General features: G+C 46.4%; 1 protein-coding gene across 1 annotated transcript; it reads left to right on the top strand.

The window, feature by feature from the left end:
• Positions 1-1672: 1672 nt before the first annotated feature.
• On the top strand, positions 1673-18526 carry LOC137363810 (transmembrane protein 43-like; the record flags this gene model as incomplete). Its single annotated transcript, XM_068027366.1, has 7 exons — positions 1673-1794; positions 4301-4447; positions 10201-10335; positions 11317-11411; positions 16810-16859; positions 17667-17736; positions 18456-18526. Coding segments are annotated over exons 1-7 (583 nt in total), but the record flags the coding sequence as incomplete, so codon positions are not given.
• Between the last annotated feature and the right edge of the window lie 579 nt (positions 18527-19105).

The raw sequence follows: 19105 nt of genomic DNA, 5'->3' as shown, positions 1-19105 counted from the left end.
GCGAGGGCGGGACAATATTAATCACCCGATTCAAAGCAGCAAAAAACAGCCCATAATATCCCCGAAACTTTACAATACAGTACTGAGAGAGTGCCGCACTGTCGGAGGGTCAGTACCGAGAGAGTGCCGCACAGTCGGAGGGTCAGTACTGAGAGAGTGCCGCACTGTCGGAGGGTCAGTACTGAGAGAGTGCCGCAATGTCGGAGGGTCAGTACCGAGAGAGTGCCGCACTGTCGGAGGGTCAGTACTGAGAGAGTGCCGCAATGTCGGAGGGTCAGTACCGAGAGAGTGCCGCACTGTCGGAGGGTCAGTACTGAGAGAGTGCCGCAATGTCGGAGGGTCAGTACCGAGGGAGTGCCGCACTGTCGGAGGGTCAGTACTGAGAGAGTGCTGCACTGTCGGAGGGTCAGTACCGAGAGAGTGCCGCACAGTCGGAGGGTCAGTACCGAGAGAGTGCCGCACTGTCGGAGGGTCAGTACCGAGGGAGTGCCGCAATGTCGGAGGGTCAGTACCGAGGGAGCGCCGCACTGTCGGAGGGTCAGTACCGAGGGAGTGCCGCAATGTCGGAGGGTCAGTACCGAGGGAGCGCCGCAATGTCGGAGGGTCAGTACCGAGGGAGCGCCGCACTGTCGGAGGGTCAGTACCGAGGGAGCGATTCTCGGAAGACCGCCATCATTAACAACGAGCTCAGTAGATTCAATGTGGACATTGCAGCACTTCAGGAGACTCGCCTCCCCGCGAGTGGCTCTCTAGCAGAGCAAGACTACACCTTCTTCTGGCAGGGCAGGGATCCTGAAGAACCAAGACAGCATGGAGTGGGCTTCGCCATCAGAAACTCCTTGCTCAGCATGATAGAGCCTCCCTCAAATGGCTCGGAACGCATACTGTCCATCCGACTGCTCACCACCTCTGGTCCAGTACACCTACTCAGCATCTGTGCTCCAACACTGCTCCGCACCTGAAGCTAAAGACCAGTTCTATGAACAACTCCATAACATCATTAGCAGCATCCCCAACACCGAACACCTATTCCTGCTGGGGGACTTTAATGCCAGGGTTGGGGCCGACCATGACTCATGGCCCTCCTGCCTTGGGCGCTATGGCGTTGGAAGGATGAATGAGAACGGGCAGAGACTGCTTGAGTTGTGTACCTATCATAACCTCTGCATCACCAACTCGTTCTTTCACACTAAACCCTGTCACCAGGTTTCATGGAGGCACCCAAGATCACGTCGTTGGCACCAGCTAGACCTCATTGTCACAAGGCGAGCCGCCTTAAACAGTGTTCAAATCACACGCAGCTTCCACAGTGCGGACTGCGACACCAACCACTCCCTGGTGTGCAGCAAGGTTAGACTCAGACCAAAGAAGTTGCATCATTCCAAGCAGAAGGGCACATTAATCCCTCATATTTAAATATTGAGGTCTCTTTTATGTCCCTATATTCAGTCAACTCCTTAAACTGTGTAATAAAATCAATATGAGATAATATAGTTCAATAAAGTATTTTAATAATTGTGTATTAGGTTCTGTTATTCACTGGAGTTATCCCTGGCTAAACTTTGCTGCCATGGCAACCAGCAGAAGCTGCTGGAGGACTACAACACCCAGCAGCCACCGGGAGAGGACTACAACTCCCAGCGTGCACCGCCCTCCTCCATGGTTGTGCATGCGTGCAATGTATCCTTCAAGCAGAAGCCGGAAGTGAAGGTGCTGGAGAGGCAGAGTTCAGTATTGATAGGGTCTTGTGTGTAGTTCAGTGTTATTGGGAGGTAGACGATGGCGAGAGCTAATGTAAGTTAAAAACGACAGATTCAGTTTTGTAAATGTGTTGTTTGGTGATTAATGTGAGCTGGAATTGGAAACCTTGCTGTGTTTCTGTAATGTGAAGTTGTTCCTAGATGTTCCCTGGGGAAGGGGGTTCTGTCGGCTTTTACTGTTACAGCCCAGCCTACGTGGCAAAGCTTTGTATTTGAGAAAACAAAGCTTCCCTCCTCCTGGGCACAGTGACTGTCAGCTTTGATATTTTCTCCCCCCCAACGCTCCCCACTTGTTAGGAAGTGGCTAACCAAGGTCCTGCAGCCCCCTCACCTTGCACCCCCGCCACTTCCCCCCACCCCCACCATATTCTATCAAGATAATGGATTGTGAAGAACTGCTTTGCAGTGGTTGTGGTGTTGGACTGTTAAACCTAGAGCCCATGAATTCAAATTCCACAGTGGGAGAGCGGATTGAATAAATCAGGGCATATATCGGTCAGTACCAGAGAGAAACAAAATGACTATCAAAGCTATAAAATAAAAGCAAAATACTGTGGATGCTGGAAATCTGAAACAAAAACAAGAAATGCTGGAATCACTCAGCAGGTCTGGCAGCATCTGTGGAAAGAGAAGCAGAGTTAACGTTTCGGGTCAGTGACCCTTCTTGTCCTCACTTTTCATCCCACCAGCCTCCATATCCAAAGGATCATCCTCCGCCATTTTCGCCACCTCCAGCGTGATGCCACTACCAGTCGCATCTTCCCCTCCCTTCCCCTGTCAGCATTCCGAAGGGATCGTTCCCTCCGCGACACCCTGGTCCACTCCTCCATTACCCCCACCACCTCGTCCCCGTCCCAGTGCACCTTCCCCTGCAATCGCAGGAGGTGTAATACCTGCCCATTTACCTCCCCTCTCCTCACTATCCCAGGCCCCAAACACTCCTTTCAGGTGAAGCAGCGATTTACTTGTACTTCTTTCAATGTAGTATACTGTATTCGCTGCTCACAGTGTGGTCTCCTCTACATTGGGGAGACCAAGCGCAGACTGGGTGACCGCTTTGCGGAACATCTTCGCTCAGTCCGCAAGCAGGACCCTGAGCTTCCGGTTGCTTGCCATTTCAACACTCCCCCCTGCTCTCATGCTCACATCTCTGTCCTGGGATTGCTGCAGTGTTCCAGTGAACATCAACGCAAGCTCGAGGAACAGCATCTCATCTACCGATTAGGCACACTACAGCCTGCCGGACTGAACATTGAGTTCAATAATTTCAGAGCATGACAGCCCCCCATTTTACTTTCATTTTTAGTTATTTTTTCTTCCTTTTTTTTACATTCTTTTTTACATTTTTTACTATCTTTTTTTTGCATTTATTTCATTTCATCTTAGTTTGTTCAGTTTGCTTACCCACTGTTTTTTTCAGGTTTTTTTTCAGGTTTGCACTTGCTGCTGTTCAATATTCAGTATATTCACACCTAATCTGTACTAATGCTTTGTCTTTCAACACACCATTAACATATTGTTTGCCTTTGCTCCGTGACCTTTTGGTCAGCTATGTGGCCTGGTCCAATCTGCACCTTCTCCTTTGTTATCTCTTGGCCCACCCCCACCTCACTTGTTTATAATCTGTGACTTTTCTAATATTTGTCAGTTCCGAAGAAGGGTCACTGACCCGAAACGTTAACTCTGCTTCTCTTTCCACAGATGCTGCCAGACCTGCTGAGTGGTTCCAGCATTTCTTGTTTTTGTTTGTGACTATCAAAGCTGCTGGATTCTTCTAAAAGCCCAACTGGAATGACCTTACACCGGCCTGTATGTGATTGCAGTCCCACTCCAATGTGGTTGCCTCTTAACTCCCCCGTTGGGGAGGCAGTGGCGTAGTGGAATTGTCGCTGGACTAGTAGCCCAGAGACCCAGGGTATTGATCTGGAGACAAGGGTTCGAATCCCACCACAGCAGAAGGTGGAATTTGAATTTAATTAATAAATCTGGAATTTAAAGCTAGTCTAATGATGGCCATGAAACCATTGTCGATTGTTGTAAAAACCCATCTGGTTCACTAATGTCCTTTAGGGAAGGAAATCTGCTGTCCTTACCTGGTCTGGCCTACATGTGACTCCAGACCCACAGCAATGTGGTTAACTCTTACATGCCCTCTGAAATGGCCTAGCAAGCCACTCAGTTGTATCTAACCGCTAGCACTGTGGGGGTACCTACCCCACATGAATTTCAGCGGTTCAAGAAGGCAGCTCACCTCCACCTTCTCAAGGGCAATTAGGGATGGGCAATAAATGCTGGCCTGGCCAGCGATGCCCACATCCCATGAATGAGTAAAAAAAAAATCAAACCCCTCAGTGTGTGTTACACCTGCTTCCAGCAGCGCAGGACCTTCTCAAGGCAACTGGAAATGTCAACCTTGCCAGCAATGCCCACATCCCAGTAATAAAAATTGGATCACCACTGTTTAAATGCCTTGTATTTTCATCTGCATTGATGGTTCTTGTTTAAGTTGTATTGACTGATCCTCTGTCCTGTTTTTGCAGCACTCAGGGAACAACAGGGATGAGCATGTAAAGGTCACAACTCAGAGGAAACCGGGCTTCTTGGAGCGTCTTGGGGAGACCACGGGGGGCATGCTGGTGGGACTGATTGCCTTCCTTTTCTCTTTCTATCTCCTCTTCACCAATGAGGTAGGTGCAGGGATTGGGCTGCTTGCTGATCTCTGGACAGGCATCTGTTACAGTGGCGTGGGCATAACTCAGTGGGTAGCTCTGTCTTGTCACTGAGTCAGAAGGTGGTGGGTTCAAGTCCCTGTGGCAGGACAGGTTAACAAAGCACGTGGGATGCTTCGCTTTATAAATAGAAACATGGAGTATAAAAGCCACCTTCTCAAGGGCAATTTGGGATGGGCAATAAATGGCCAGCAACGCCCACATCCCATGAACGAATAAAAAAAATGTTATGCTAAATCTTTCTAAAACACTGATTAGGCCCCAGCTGGAGTATTGTGTCCAATTCTGGGCACCTCACTGTAGGAAGGATGTCGATGCTTTGGAGAGGGTGTAGAAGAGATTTACTAGAATGTTACGGGGGGCGGGGGAAGGGTGAGCTTTTCCAGTTACTGAGAGCAACCGGGGTATGATCGCACAGTTCGTTATGTTATGCATTAAATCCAGAGGCTTAGATTAACAATCTGGCAACATGAATTCAAATCCCATCATAGCAGCTGGGGAATTTAAATTCAGTTAATTAAATAAATCTGGAATAAAAAGCTAGTCTCAGTAATGGTGACCATGAAACTATCAAATTGCCATAAAAACCCAACTGGTTCAGTAACGTCAATTAGGGAAGGAAATCTACTGTCTGCCTATAGGTGACTCCAGACCCACAACAATGTGGTTGACTCTGAACTGCCCTCTCAAATGGTCCAGCAAGCCACTCAGTTGTGTTCGAGAAGGTGGCTCGCCACCACCTTAAAATAAAATCTGGGGTTCTCCAGGCGGAGAAGGCTGAGAGGAGATTCGATAAAATCATGAAGGGTTTAGATCCAATAAGTAAAGAGAAACTGTTTCCATTGCTGAAGGGTTGATAACCAGAGGACACAGATTTAAGGTGATTGGCAAAAGAACAAGAGGTGACATGAGGGAAAAAGTTTTTTACACATTGAGTGGTTAGGATTTGGAATGCGCTACCTGATAGGGTGGTGGAAATAGATTGAATAGTATCCTTCAAAAGAGAATTGGATAAATACTTGAAAGAGAAAATTGCAGGGATGAGGGGAAAGGGTGGGAGAGTGGAATTAACTGAATTGCTCTACAAAAGAGGTGATGCGGTCTTGATGGGCTGAATGGCCTCCTTCTGTGCTGTCTATTCCATGAATCTCTGATTTTTGAGCTCGTAATCCAGGCTGACACTCCCAGTGCCAGTACCGAGGGAGTGCTGCACTATAGAGTGCCACATCTCGGGTGGATGTGAAAGATCCCATGGTGCTATTTTGAAGAAGAGCTGGGAGCTCTCCAGAATGTCTTGGGGTGGTGTTTATCCCTCAACTGACATCATTAAAACAGATTATCTGATCATTATCACATTGCTGTTTGAACTTAGGAGTAGGCCATTCAGCCCATCAAGCCTGCCCAGCCATTCAATATGATCATGGCTGATCATCCACTTCAATGCCTTTTTCCCCACACTATCCCCATATCCCTTTCTGTCATTTGTATTTAGAAATCTGTCAATCTCTACTTTAAACATACTCAATGACTGAGCTTCCACAGCCGTCTGGGGTAGAGAATTCCAAAGATTTACAACCCTGTCAGTAAAAAAACTTCTCCTCATCTCTGTCCTAAGTGGCTTCCCCCTTATTTTGAAATTGTGTCCCCTGGTTCTAGACTCCCCAACCAGGGGAAACATCTTACCTAGATCTACACTCTATCCCTTTAAGTATTTTGTAGGTTTCAATGAGATCACCTCACATTCTTCGAAACGCTAGAGAATACAGGCCCAGTTTTCCCAATCTCTCTTCACAGTCCCGCCATCCCGGGAACAAGTCTGGTGAACCTTCCTTACACTCCCTCAATGGCAATAATATCCTTCCTAAGGTAAGGGGTCCAAAACTGCACACAGTACTGCAGGTGCGGTCTAACCAAGGTTCTATACAATTGAAGCAAGACTTCACTACTCCTGTACTCAAATCCTCTTGCGATAAAGGCTAACATACCTTAGCCTTCTTAATTGCTTGCTGCACCTGCATGTTAGCTTTCAGTGACCTATTGACAAGGACACCCAGGTCCCTTTGTACATCTGCACTTTCTAATCTCTTACCGTTGAAGAAATACTCTGCACATCTGTTCCTCCTACCAAAGTGGATAACCTCACATTTTTCCACATTATATTCCATCTGCCATGTTGTTGCCCACTCACTAAGCCTATCCAAATCCCCTTGAAGCCACTTTGCATCTTCCTCACAACACACATTCCCACCTAGTTTTGTGTCATCCGTGAACTTGGAAATATTACATTTGGTCTCCACATCCAAATTATTGATATATATATTGTGAACAGCTGGGGCCCAAGCACTGATCCCTGCGGTACCCCACTAGTCACAGCCTGCCAACGCAAGAATGACCCGTTTATTCCTACTCTCTGCTTTCTGACTGTTAACCAATCCTTAATCCCTGCCAGTATATTACCTCCTATCCCATGTGCTTTAATATTGCTAACCAACCTCCTGTGGGGGACTTTATCAAAAGCCTTCTGAAAATCCAAGTATACCACGTCCACCGACTCCCCTTTATTATTTCTGTTAGTAACATCCTCAAAAAACTCCAACAGGTTTGTCAAACATAATTTCCCATTTATAAATCCATGTTGACTATGCCCAATCAGATCATTATTATCCAAGTGTCCATTTATCACATCCTTTAGAATAGACTCCAGCATTTTCTCTAGTACTGATGTAAGGCTAACAGGTCTGTAGTTCCTTGTTTTCTCTCTCCCTCCCTTCTTAAATAGTGGGGTGACATTTTCTACCTTCCAATTTGCAGGAACGGTTTCAGAATCTATAGAATTTTAGAAGATGTTCACTGATGCATCCACTATCTCCATAGCTACTTTTTTCAACACTCTGGGATGTAGAATATCAGGCCTCGGGGAATTATCAACCTTCAGCCCCATTAATTTCTCCAATATAACCTTCTTACTAATACTAATTTCCTTCAATTCCTCATTCTCCCTAATCCCTTGGATCTCTAATTCTGGGGAATTTCTTGTAGCTTCCTCAGTGAAGAAAGACATAAAGCAATCATTTAGTTTCTTTGCCATTTCTCTATTCCCCATTATAAATTCTCCTGACTCTGCCTGTAATGGACCCACATTTGTCTTCGCCAAACGTTTTCTTTCTATGTACCTATAGAAGCTTTTACAGTCTGTTTTTATGTTTTTTGCTGTTCATATTCTATTCTCCCTACCTTTATCTGTTTCTTCGTCCTCCTTTGCTGTATTCTAAAATCCTCCCAATCCTCAGGTTTACTACCATTTCTGCCAACTTTATAGGCCTTTTCTTTTAATCTTATACAATTCTTAACTTCCTTTGTTATCCACGGTTAACTGCCTTTTCTTTTTGGGGTTTTTGTGCCTTGAAGGAATGTATAGTTGCTGTAAACTATGTAATAATTCTTTAAAGACTATCCATTACCTATGTACTGTCATACCTTTTAATGTATTTTCCCAATCCACCTCAGCCAATTTGCCTCTCATACCTTCATAATTTCCTTTGTTCAAATTTAACACACTGGCTTCAGATTGAACTACCTCACTTTCAAACATAATGTAACATTCTACAATATTATCCTTAAGGTTTCTTTTACAACAAGATTATTAAGCAGCCGTAATGACATAATACTAGATTTAAAATAGCCTGTTCTCTAGTCGGTTCCTCAACATACTACTGTAGAAAACCATCCCTAACAGATTCCAGAAACTCGTCTTCCACAGCATTAGTGCTCATTAGGTTTACCCAGTCTATAGGCAGATTGAAATCACCCGTGAATACTGTATTACCCATGCTTCTCTAATCTTCTTATCAATACCATGCCCTGCACTACCACTAACCTTGTCTGGCATCCTGCACTGTGGGTTTTATCCTGTTTATTGCTCAAATGTCTCAATAATATAAACAAAGTCAACAGAGAAATGTTGACTGAGAAAGCTGAAGGGGCCAAAATGAATCTAGAGCATGTGGTCCTTCAACATTACCATCGTTTCTGAAGGGTGAGAATGCGTATGCCTGATCTCTTTCGGGTCCTGTGTTGGATGTGTGACTGACCAGAGCTGTGCTTTTGACTCCACGTCCGTGCCATTACTAAGACCACCTATTTCCACCTCCATAGCATCGCTTGTCTCTGCCCCTGCCTCAGCTGATCCATTGCTGAAACCTTTGTCCATGCCTTTGTTACCTCCAAAACTCTTCTGTTTGGCCTGCCACCTTCCACCCTCCAACAACTTGAGCTGTTGCAAACCTCTACTGCCTGTATCCTAACACTCACCAAGTCCTAGTCACGTATCACCAGTGTTCCCTCTAAGCTATGTGGGTGGGAGGGTGGGGGGGTGGTTGGTGTTGGCAGAGCAGTAATCCGGAATATACTACAAGCACAAGTAAAATTAGAAGGAATGTTGCCTATCATCCCTGTGCTCACTGGCTCCCAGTCTGGCAATGCATCGATTTTTAAAATTCTCATCCACTCGTTCAGATCCCTCCATGGCCTCGTGTCCTCCCTATCGCTGCTCCACCTCCACAACCCTCCGCGATATCTGAGCATCCCTGATTTTTAATCACTTTACCATTGGTGGTCCTGCTTTCAGCTGCCTAAGCCCTAAGCTCTGGAATCCCCTCCCTAAACCTCTCCGCCTCTCTACTTCTCTCTCCTTTAAGGTGCTGCTTAAAACCTACCTCTTTGACCAAGCTTTTGGTCACCTGTCCTATTATCTCCTTATTTGGCTCGGTGTCACTTGTTATCTGATTTACATACCTGTGAAGTGGTTTGGGATATTTTATTTCATTAATGGTGCTTTATAATGCAAGTTTATGTGCAAGGCTCCTTCTCCAGCACTTTCCAAACACGCGACCTCTACCACCTAGAAGGACAAGGGCAGCAGACACATGGGAACATCACCACCTGCAAGTTCCCTTCCAAGTCACACACCATCCTGACTTGGAACTATATCGCCGTTCCTTCACTGTCACTGGGTCAAAATCCTGGAACTCCCTTCCTAACAGCACTGTGGGTGAACCCACCCCACATTAAAGGCCTGCTACCCGACCCGAACCCGACGACGTGTGTTGGGTCCGGGTTGTGCCGGGTTGCTCCTCCGGGTCCGGCTTTCAGAGTCGGGCCGGGTCCAGGTCAGACACACACAGCAAGAATTGCAGGTAAGTGTTTAAAGTAAAAAAAACTTACCTGAGCTGGGAGTCCGGGACGTCAAAGAATGAAACCCTGAGTCTGCGCAGTGAGCATCTCTATGACGTCATCACGCTCACGCTGCAGCTTCCTGAAGATTGGGAGTCAGAAGGTAAGTGAAGGGAACATTCCGGGGGTCGGGTCGGGCGCGGGGGGAAATGGAGGGACTCGGGCCAGGTTGGGCTCGGGTCCGATGTGGTTCTGTCTGGTTCAGGTCGGGGTTTTCTTTTGTGACTTGAGCAGGCCTTTCCCCCATGTGGACTGCAGCGGTTCAAGAAGGCAGCTCACCACCACTTTCTCAAGGGCAGTGAGGAATGGGCAATAAATGCTGGCCTGGCCAGTGACACCCACATCCAGTTAATGAATTTTTAAAAAGGTTGTTACTGACTTCATCTGTTGTGCCCAGCAGCGAGTGACTTCCTCTTGTTCCCGTTTCTCCTCCACACCTCACTCACGATCAATGGCATTTAACCCTCCTTTTTGTGCAGGGAAGATGCGTCAGGACTCGGAATTCCCTGGAAGAGGGCCTTTCCCTTGTGGTGATCTTGAATGACGTCTTCACTCCATTACCTCAAAATGACGGGAAATTGGTGCATCTGTCGGGATCCCTTATGACAATGCAAGTGAGTGAGGAATATTCTGTTTCGAAAAAAATAGTTCCCTGTGGTAATGGGTTCAAATCCCGAGGGAGACAAGTTAAACCTGAGGAGGTTCGGTGTAAGAAGGGACCGCTGAGGGATATGGGGAGAGGGTGGGATTGGGTGTTTGGGGAGAGGTTGCGGGTGGGTTTTAGATCTATCTAAAAGGGATGGACTAGTTGGGTGTAATTGCTGCCCCTGTGTAATGAGTAGAAGGTGTAACCCCCCCCCCCCCCACTCCCCGATTATCACGTGTGACATTGTCCTTCTTGCCCTCCCCCCTCACGAATGGCCCACTTTCTGTGGCACCTTGTGCCATTTCCTGTTCTGTCCCATTGGTGCTGCTGATTTATTAGCATGAACCCCCGTGCTGGGGGTTTGGGCTACAGTCTAGACCCAACTCGTCTCTTCAGGGAGACTTATTAGTCTCTGCAGGGCCTACACTGCAATTTTAAAATTCTCATCCTTGTTTTCAAATCTCTCCATGGCCTCACCACTCCCTAATCTTCTCCAGCTCTACAACCCTCTGAGCTATCTGCACTCCTCCAATTATTGCCTCGTACATCCCCGATTTTAATTGCTCCACCATTGGCGGCCGTGCCTTCAGTTCCCTGAACCCTAAGTTCTGCAATTCCCTCCCTACACCTTTCCACCTCTCTACCTTTCCTTTTAAGGTGCTCCTTAAGCCCCACCTCTTTGACCAAGTTTTCTATCCGTCAACCTGTGTTCGCCTCAGGTGGTTCCGTGACACATTTTATTTGATAACCGCTCCTGCGAAGCACCTTGGGATATTTTGACTATGTTAAAGGTGCTATATAAATGCAAGTTATTGTTGTTGCAGTGGAGAGTTTGCTATTTGGTTTGCAGAATCTATTGTGACTCTCTGGGTTCAATGGTACTCGGGATCCAGCGAGGAGCATTCGGGAGGTGCCTTGCTCACAGCTGTTGTGTTTTCCTTTCTTGCAGCCACTGTACGACCCAAACTATGGGATTTCGGTCCACGTGGTTAAGCTGCAGCGTCGTGTGGAAATGTACCAGTGGGTGGAATATGGTGACTCGAGGTCAGTGAGGTGGAGCAGGGCGAATTCAAGCATCAAGGCTTTGTCTGAAGCAATGTATAGGCTCTCACACAATAAAAGACTTACATTTCTGTAGCGCCTTTTACCTCTTCGGAACTTCCCAAAGTGCTTAACAGCCAATGAGGTACTCTTTTGAAGTGTAGTCACTGTTGTAATGTAAGAAACACGGCAAGTTCCCACAAACAACGATGAGTTAAATGACTGGATCATCTGTTTTCGTGAAGTTGGTTGAGGAATAAATGTTGGACACCAGGTAGAACTCCCCTGTTCTTCAAATAATGTAATGGGATCTTTTACATTTTTGTGCTTGTAGGATCTTGCTGTGCACAAATTGGCTGCCACATTTATCAACATAATAGATCTCATTGCACTGTGTGGGACAAAACAGGAGAGCTCTCCCCCCTTGTCCTGTTCAATATTTATCCTTCAGTCAAAAAATAGATTATCTTGTCATTTATCACATTGCTGTTTGTGGGAGCTTGCTGTGTGCAAATTAGCTGCTGTTTTGAAGGAGAGCAGGGGAGTTCTCCCCAGTGTCCTGACCAATATTTATCCCTCAGTCAACATCACAAAAACAGATTTTTAAAATTTATTTGTTCATGGGATGTGGGCGTCGCTGGCCAGGCCAGCATTTATTGCCCATCCCTAATTGCCCTTGAGGAGGTGGTAGTGAGATGCTTTCTTGAACCACTGCAGTCCATGTGAGGTAGGTACACCCACAGTGCTGTTAGGAAGGGAGTTCCAGGATTTTGACCCAGTGACAGTGAAGGAATGGCGATATAGTTCCAAGTCAGGATGGTGTGTGACTTGGAGGGGAACTTGCAGGTGGTGGTGTTCCCATGCATTTGCTGCCCTTGTCCTTCTAGTTGGTAGAGGTCGCGGGTTTGGAAGGTGCTGTCTAAGCAGCCTTGGTGCGTAGCTGCAGTGCATCTTGTAGATGGTAGACACTCCTGCCTCTGTGCATCGGTGGTGGAGGGAGTGAATGTTTGTGGATGGGGTGCCAATCAAGCGGGCTGCTTTGTCCTGGATGGTGTTGAGCTTCTCGAGTGTTGTTGGAGCTGCACCCATCCAGGCAAGTGGAGAGTATTCCATCACACTCCTGACTTGTGCCTTGTAGATGGTGGACAGGCTTTCGGGAGTCAGGAGGTGAGTTACTCACCTCAGAATTCCCAACCTCTGACCTGCTCTTGTAGTCACAGTATTTATGTGGCTGGTCCAGTTCAGTTTCTGATCAGTGGTAACCCCCAGGATGTTGATAGCGGATTAAACGATGGTAATACCTTTGGACGTCCAGGGGAGTTGGTTAGATTCTCTCTTGTTGGAGATGGTCATTGCTTGGCACTTGTGTGGCGCGAATGTTACTTGCTACTTATCAGCCCAAGCCTGGATATTATCCAGGTTTGGGAACTCGATAGGGCGGCACAGTGGCGCAGTGGTTAGCACTGCAGCCTCACAGCTCCAGCGACCCGGGTTCAATTCCTGGTACTGCCTGTGTGGAGTTTGCAAGTTCTCCCTGTGTCTGCGTGGGTTTCCTCCGGGTGCTCCGGTTTCCTCCCACATGCCAAAGACTTGCAGGTTGATAGGTAAATTGGCCATTAGAAATTGCCCCTAGTATAGGTAGGTGGTAGGGAAATATAGGGACAGGTGGGGGTGTGGTAGGAATATGGAATTAGTGTAGGATTAGTATAAATGGGTGGTTGATGGTCGGCACAGACTCGGTGGGCCGAAGGGCCTGTTTCAGTGCTGTATCTCTAAAACTAAAAAAACTAAAAAATTATCTAGTCCTTATCACATTGTTGTTTGTGTGAACGTGCTGTGCACAGATTGGCTGCGCATTTCCTACAACAGTGACTGTGCTACGATAAGTATTTCATTAATTGTAACGCTTTAGGACGTCCCAAGGATGTGAATGGCGCTATAAAAATGCAAGTTCTTTCTTGGCATCCCCTCAGAAGGTGCCAGTGGGAATACAGGCACTGGATAGTGTGCTGAGTGGGACCTGACCCAGGTTGGTTCCTTGACCAGTGCTCAGCCTGGTGACCTTTGCTCGGGTGACAGTGGGACTGTCCCTGGGGAATGGGGCAGAACAATTGGCCCGATTTCTGGTTCCTGCTGTTTAGTGGCTTCTCCTCCAACCCTCCACTTCCCTGATTTACTTTGTCTGCTCTTGATCTCTCTTTCAAATATTTGAGGTGAGGTTCCAGATACCAGTTGGTGCCCCTGGAACTAGAAACATCAAGTTTTATGGCCTTATTAACCTGCATCACTCTTTTAATGATTTGTAAATATGTACCACTAGATGCCTCTGCTCCATTACCCCGTTTAGACCCTCAGTATACTGCTTGGGTAATATTAATCACTAAAAGCAGTGGCACAGATTAAGACGATTTAAAAATAAAATAAAATTATGCACTGGGGCTCATTCTTATAGGGATAGAATTGAAAAGCAGAGAAGTTATTTGTCTGGAACCTTGGTTAGACCGCACTTGGAGCTGCAGCACTGTAAACTGTTCTGATCCCCATGTTATAGAAAAGGTATCGAGGCACTAGAGAAAGTGCAACAAAGATTTATAAGGATGATACTAAGGACTGACAGTATATATCAGGGAAGGCTGAACAGACTGGCACTCTCTTCTCTAGAAAAGAGAAGGCTGAGGGTGACCTGATAAAGATCTTTAAAATTCTGAAAGGATTTGATAGGAAAGACATAGAGAAAATCTTTTTGTTTTTGGGTGAGTTCAAAATCAGGGGCCGTAAATATATGTAGGGTACAGTAGCACAATGATTGTTACTGGACTAGTAATCCAGAGACCTGGACAAATCATAGAATGATTACAGCATAGAAGGGCCATTTGGCCCCTGGAATCTGTTCTGGCTCTCTGCATGATCAACTCAGCTAGTCACACTCGCCCACCCGTTCTCCGTGACCCTGCGAACTTATTCTCTTCAGATAATTATCCAATTCTCTTTTGAAAGCCACGATTGAATCTTCCTCCACGACACACTCAGGCAGTGCATTCCCGATCCTAACCACTGTTAAAAACATTTTTCCTCATGTTGCCTTTGGCTCTTTTACCAGTCACCTTAAATCGGTGTCCTCTGGTTCTGGACCCTTCTGCCAATGGGAACAGTTTCTCTCTATCTACTCTGTCCAGACCCCTCATAATTTTGAACACCTCTATCAAATCTCCTCTCAACCTTCCCCAAGGGGAATATCCCCAGCTTCTCCAATCTGTTCACATAACTGAAGTCTCTTATCCGTGGAGCCATTTTCGTGAATCTTTTCTGCATCCTCTCTAAAACCTTCACATCCTTCCTAAAGTGTGGAGCCCAGAACTGGACACAATACTCCAGTTGAGTGTGAGCCAGTGTTTTATACAGGTTCACCATAACTTCCTTCCTTTTGTACTCTATGCCTCTATTTATAAAACCCAAGATCCCTTGTGCCTTTTTAACCATTTTCTCAACCTGCACTGCCACATACAATGATTGGTGTACATATACCCTCAAATCCCTCTGCTCCTGCCCCCGCTTTAGAATTGTATCCTTGTTTTGCCTATCCTTATTCTTCCGACCTAAATCTATCACTTCACACTTCTCTGCAGTAAATTTCATCTGCCACATGTCCGCCCATTCCACCAGCCTGTCCATGTCCTCTAGAAGATTATCACTATCCTCCTCTCAAATACTTCCAAGTTTTGTGTCATCTGCAAATTTTGAAATTGTGCCCTGCACAACCAAGTCTTGGTCATTAATACAGATCAAGAAAAGCAGTGGTCCTAATATTGAGCCCTGGGGAACCCAATTACATACCTTCCTCCAGTCTGAGAAACAACTGTTCACCATTACTCTCTGTTTACCCTCACTAATGATCCAGAGACATGAGTTCAAATGAAATGAAATCAAATGATGAATTTAAATTCAATTAAATAAATGTATCTGGAATAAAAAGCTGATATCAAAAAGCTGATGCAGAGTTAAACAAGAGCATGGGAAAGGCTTCCTCTGCTATGTCCAGACTGGCCAAGAGAGTGTGGGAAAATGGCGCACTGACACAGAACACAAAAGTCCAAGTGTATCAGGCCTGTGTCCTCAGTACCTTGCTCTACGGCAGCGAGGCCTGGACAACGTACGTCAGCCAAGAGCGACGTCTCAATTCATTCCATCTTCGCTGCCTCTGGAGAATCCTTGGCATCAGGTGGCAGGACCGTATCTCCAACACAGAAGTCCTCGAGGCGGCCAACATCCCCAGCATATACACCCTACTGAGCCAGCGACGCTTGAGATGGCTTGGCCATGTGAGCTGCATGGAAGATGGCAGGATCCCCAAGGACACATTGTACTGCGAGCTCGTCGCTGGTACCATACCTACCGGCCGTCCTTGTCTCTTTAAAGACGTCTGCAAGCACGACATGAAGTCCTGTGATATTGATCACAAGTCGTGGGAGTCAGTTGCCAGCGATCGCCAGAGCTGGCGGACAGCCATAAAGGCGGGGCTAAAGCGTGGCGAGTCGAAGAGACTTAGCAGTTGGCAGGAAAAAAGACAAGCGCAAGGAGAGAACCAACTGTGTAACAGCCCCGACAACCAATTTTATCTGCAGCTCCTGTGGAAGAGTCTGTCACTCTAGAATTGGACTTTATAGCCACTCCAGGTGCTGCTGCACAAACCACTGACCACCTCCAGGCGCTTACCCATTGTCTCTCGAGACAAGGAGGCCAAAGATCAATGATGGTGACTGTGAAACTATTGGATTTTCATAAAAACCCATCTGGTTCACTTTAGGGAAGGAAATTTGCCGTCCTTACCCGGTCTGGGCCTACGTGTGACTCCAGACCCACAGCAATGTGGTTGACTCTTAATTGCCCTCTGATTATGGTCTCGCAAACCACTCAGTTGTATTCAAGAAGACTGCTCAATGGCAGTTATGGATGGACAACAAATCCGATAGGGAATTCTTTACCCAGAGAGTGGTGAGAATGTGGAACTCGTTACCACAGGGAGTGGTTGAGGTGAACGGATATATTTGAGGGGAAGTTAGGTAAATACATGAGGAAGAAAGGAATGGAAGGATATGTTGATGGGGTGAGATAAAATGGAGTGGTGTGGAGCATAAATACCAGCACAGACCAGTTGGCCGAATGGCCTGTTTCTGAGCTATAGACTCAGTGTAACCCAGTGAATGTAGGAACAGGAGTAGTCTATTCAGCTCCTCCAGCCTGCTCTGCAATTCTATCAGATGTTTGCTGCGGTTTTCAGCTGATAAAGTGAGAAAGATTTGGGGGAAGGAAAACAGGCCTGAAAGGCTACATCAGTTTCATAGATTTGAGCTGTCACTGTGCGGTGAGCGTAAGGAATTAAATGCTGCAACCTTATCCCCAGGGACTATGAAGAGGATGGTGAGAAGAAGACCGAGACGAGATATTCCTACAGTAAGTCCTAATTGTTCAGAAATTCAATTCTTGTTTCAGTCAGTGCTAGCACATCTCCTGTGCCATTGCTTTACTGTTGAGTCAATTGATGCATTTGTTTTATATGAAAGAGGTGTCCTACTGTGTGACCCGCAGTGCATTGCTTTATGGCTAGCAGGTTTAATAAATAAACACAGGTTCAGGTCAGTAAGAGTTCAATTGTTTAATCCCTCCATTATCTTACCCTCTCCTTAACTCTGTAACCTCCTCAAATTTTAAACAGCAACTTAAAGGAGGAAAGAGAGGTAGAGGGGCGGAGAGGTTTAGTGAGGGAATTCCAGAGCTTAGAGCCCAGGCAGCTGAAGGCTCGGCTGCCAATGGTGGAGCGATTAAAAACTGGAGATGTGCAAGAGGCCGGAATTGGAGGGCAGTAGAGATCTTGGAGGGTTGTTGGACTGGAGGATGTTACAGAGATAGGGAGGGGCGTGACCATGAGGGATTTGAAAACAAGGATGAAAATTTTAAAATTGATGCTTTGCTGGGCGGATAGCTGATGTCGATCACGCAGGGACTAATGAGCTTTCCCTGAAGAGGTGAACTGGACCATGAGGGTTTTAAATTGGTGGTGTTGGTGGACCGGGAGCCAGTGTTGGTCAGCGAGGTCAGGGCTGATGGACGAGGCTGGACTGGGTGCGAGACAGGATACACGCAGCTTAACTTCGTTCTCCCAGCTTCTGTTCTTTGTGGAGACACAAACGGCCACTAGCTTCATCAGCAGTTGGGTAATATCATCAGCAGGAAATGTGACCCACAACATTTGTTGTTTAGATACCGAGTGGAAGTCAGAAGTTGTCAACAGCAGGAACTTTGATCGCGAAATTGGGCACAAGAACCCAAGGTAAGAATGCTTTTGAAGTGAAAGATGCATTAAATGATGGGACCAGTTGTTCGGAACCAAAATGGCAGAGAGTCAGAATATGTCCTCTCATGGCACTGGGGCTTTCAAAGGTTCCAGCCCAATGACCTTTGCAAGACTCACTTTGCCCTCTTACCCTCAGCCTACATGGATAGACATCCCCGATTTTAATTACTATTATTGGCGACCGTGCCTTCAACTGCCTGGGTCCTAAGCTCAGGAATTCCCTCCCTAAACCTCTCTGCCTCTCTCTCGTCCTTTAAAATGCTCCTTAAAACCTGCCTCTTTAACCGAGTTGTTGGTCATCTGCTCTAATATCTCCTTATGTGGCACAGTGTCAGATTTTGTTTCATAACGTACTTATGGCACTTCTTGGGATTTTCTTTTACTATGTTAAAGGTGCTATATAAATGTAAATTGTTGAAACCACCTTGTGATCTCTATGCCCTCTCAAGGGGCAATAATAGATTACATACGAACGTATGAATTAGGAGCAGGAGTAGGCCACTCGGCCCTCGAGCCTGCTCCGCCATTCAATAAGATCATGGCTGATCTAATTGTAACCTTGACTGCACATTCCCACCTACCCCCAATAACCTTCACCCCCTTGCTTATCAAGAATCCACTGCCTTTTGAGGAAGGGAATTCCAAAGACTCACGATCTGAGTCCTAACCTGCTACTTTCCTCATCTTCCCCTCAGCTCTATGGCAGTCGAATCTTTTGTGGCTGTGGCTGCTGATGTTAGCGTGGGCCATTTTCACCTTTCTAAAGGTAAGCAAGTTAAATAACAACAATAAGAAATGCTGGAAATACTCAGCAGGTCTGGCAGCATCTGTGGAGAGAGAGAAACAGAGTTATGTTTCAGGTCAGTGACATTTCATCAGAATCTCTTTTTTTTTTATTCCTCTAGTGCTGGTCCTCCGCTTGGGTTTGCACCCCCCCCCCCCCCCCCACTCCACCCCCGGTGACCAAGTCACAAATGCAGTCGCTCACTATTTACCCTCTTAAACCTTTCACAATTTGAAATACTTCACATATTCTATTCGGTTCCGGTAGAAAAGGCCCAATAATTCGATCCTTTCTTCATAGCTCTAAGCACACAGTCCTGCTACTGTTCTAGTGAATCATCTAGGAACAGGAGATGGTCTTACGAACGTTTGAATTAGGAGCGGGAGTAGGCCACTCGGCCCTTCGAGCCTGCTCCGCCATTCAATAAGTTCATGGCTGAACTGATTACTCCACATTTCCACCGATAACCTTTCACCCCCTTGCTTATCAAGAATCTATCTAACTCTGCCTTAAAAATATTCAAAGACTCTGCTTCCACTGCCTTTTGAGGAAGAGAATTCC

Source organism: Heterodontus francisci, unplaced genomic scaffold, assembly GCF_036365525.1.
Source record: "Heterodontus francisci isolate sHetFra1 unplaced genomic scaffold, sHetFra1.hap1 HAP1_SCAFFOLD_2313, whole genome shotgun sequence".
NCBI classification, from domain to species: domain Eukaryota; kingdom Metazoa; phylum Chordata; class Chondrichthyes; order Heterodontiformes; family Heterodontidae; genus Heterodontus; species Heterodontus francisci.
Note: the sequence above shows the minus strand (reverse complement) of the source record. Positions and strands in the feature narration are given on the sequence as shown.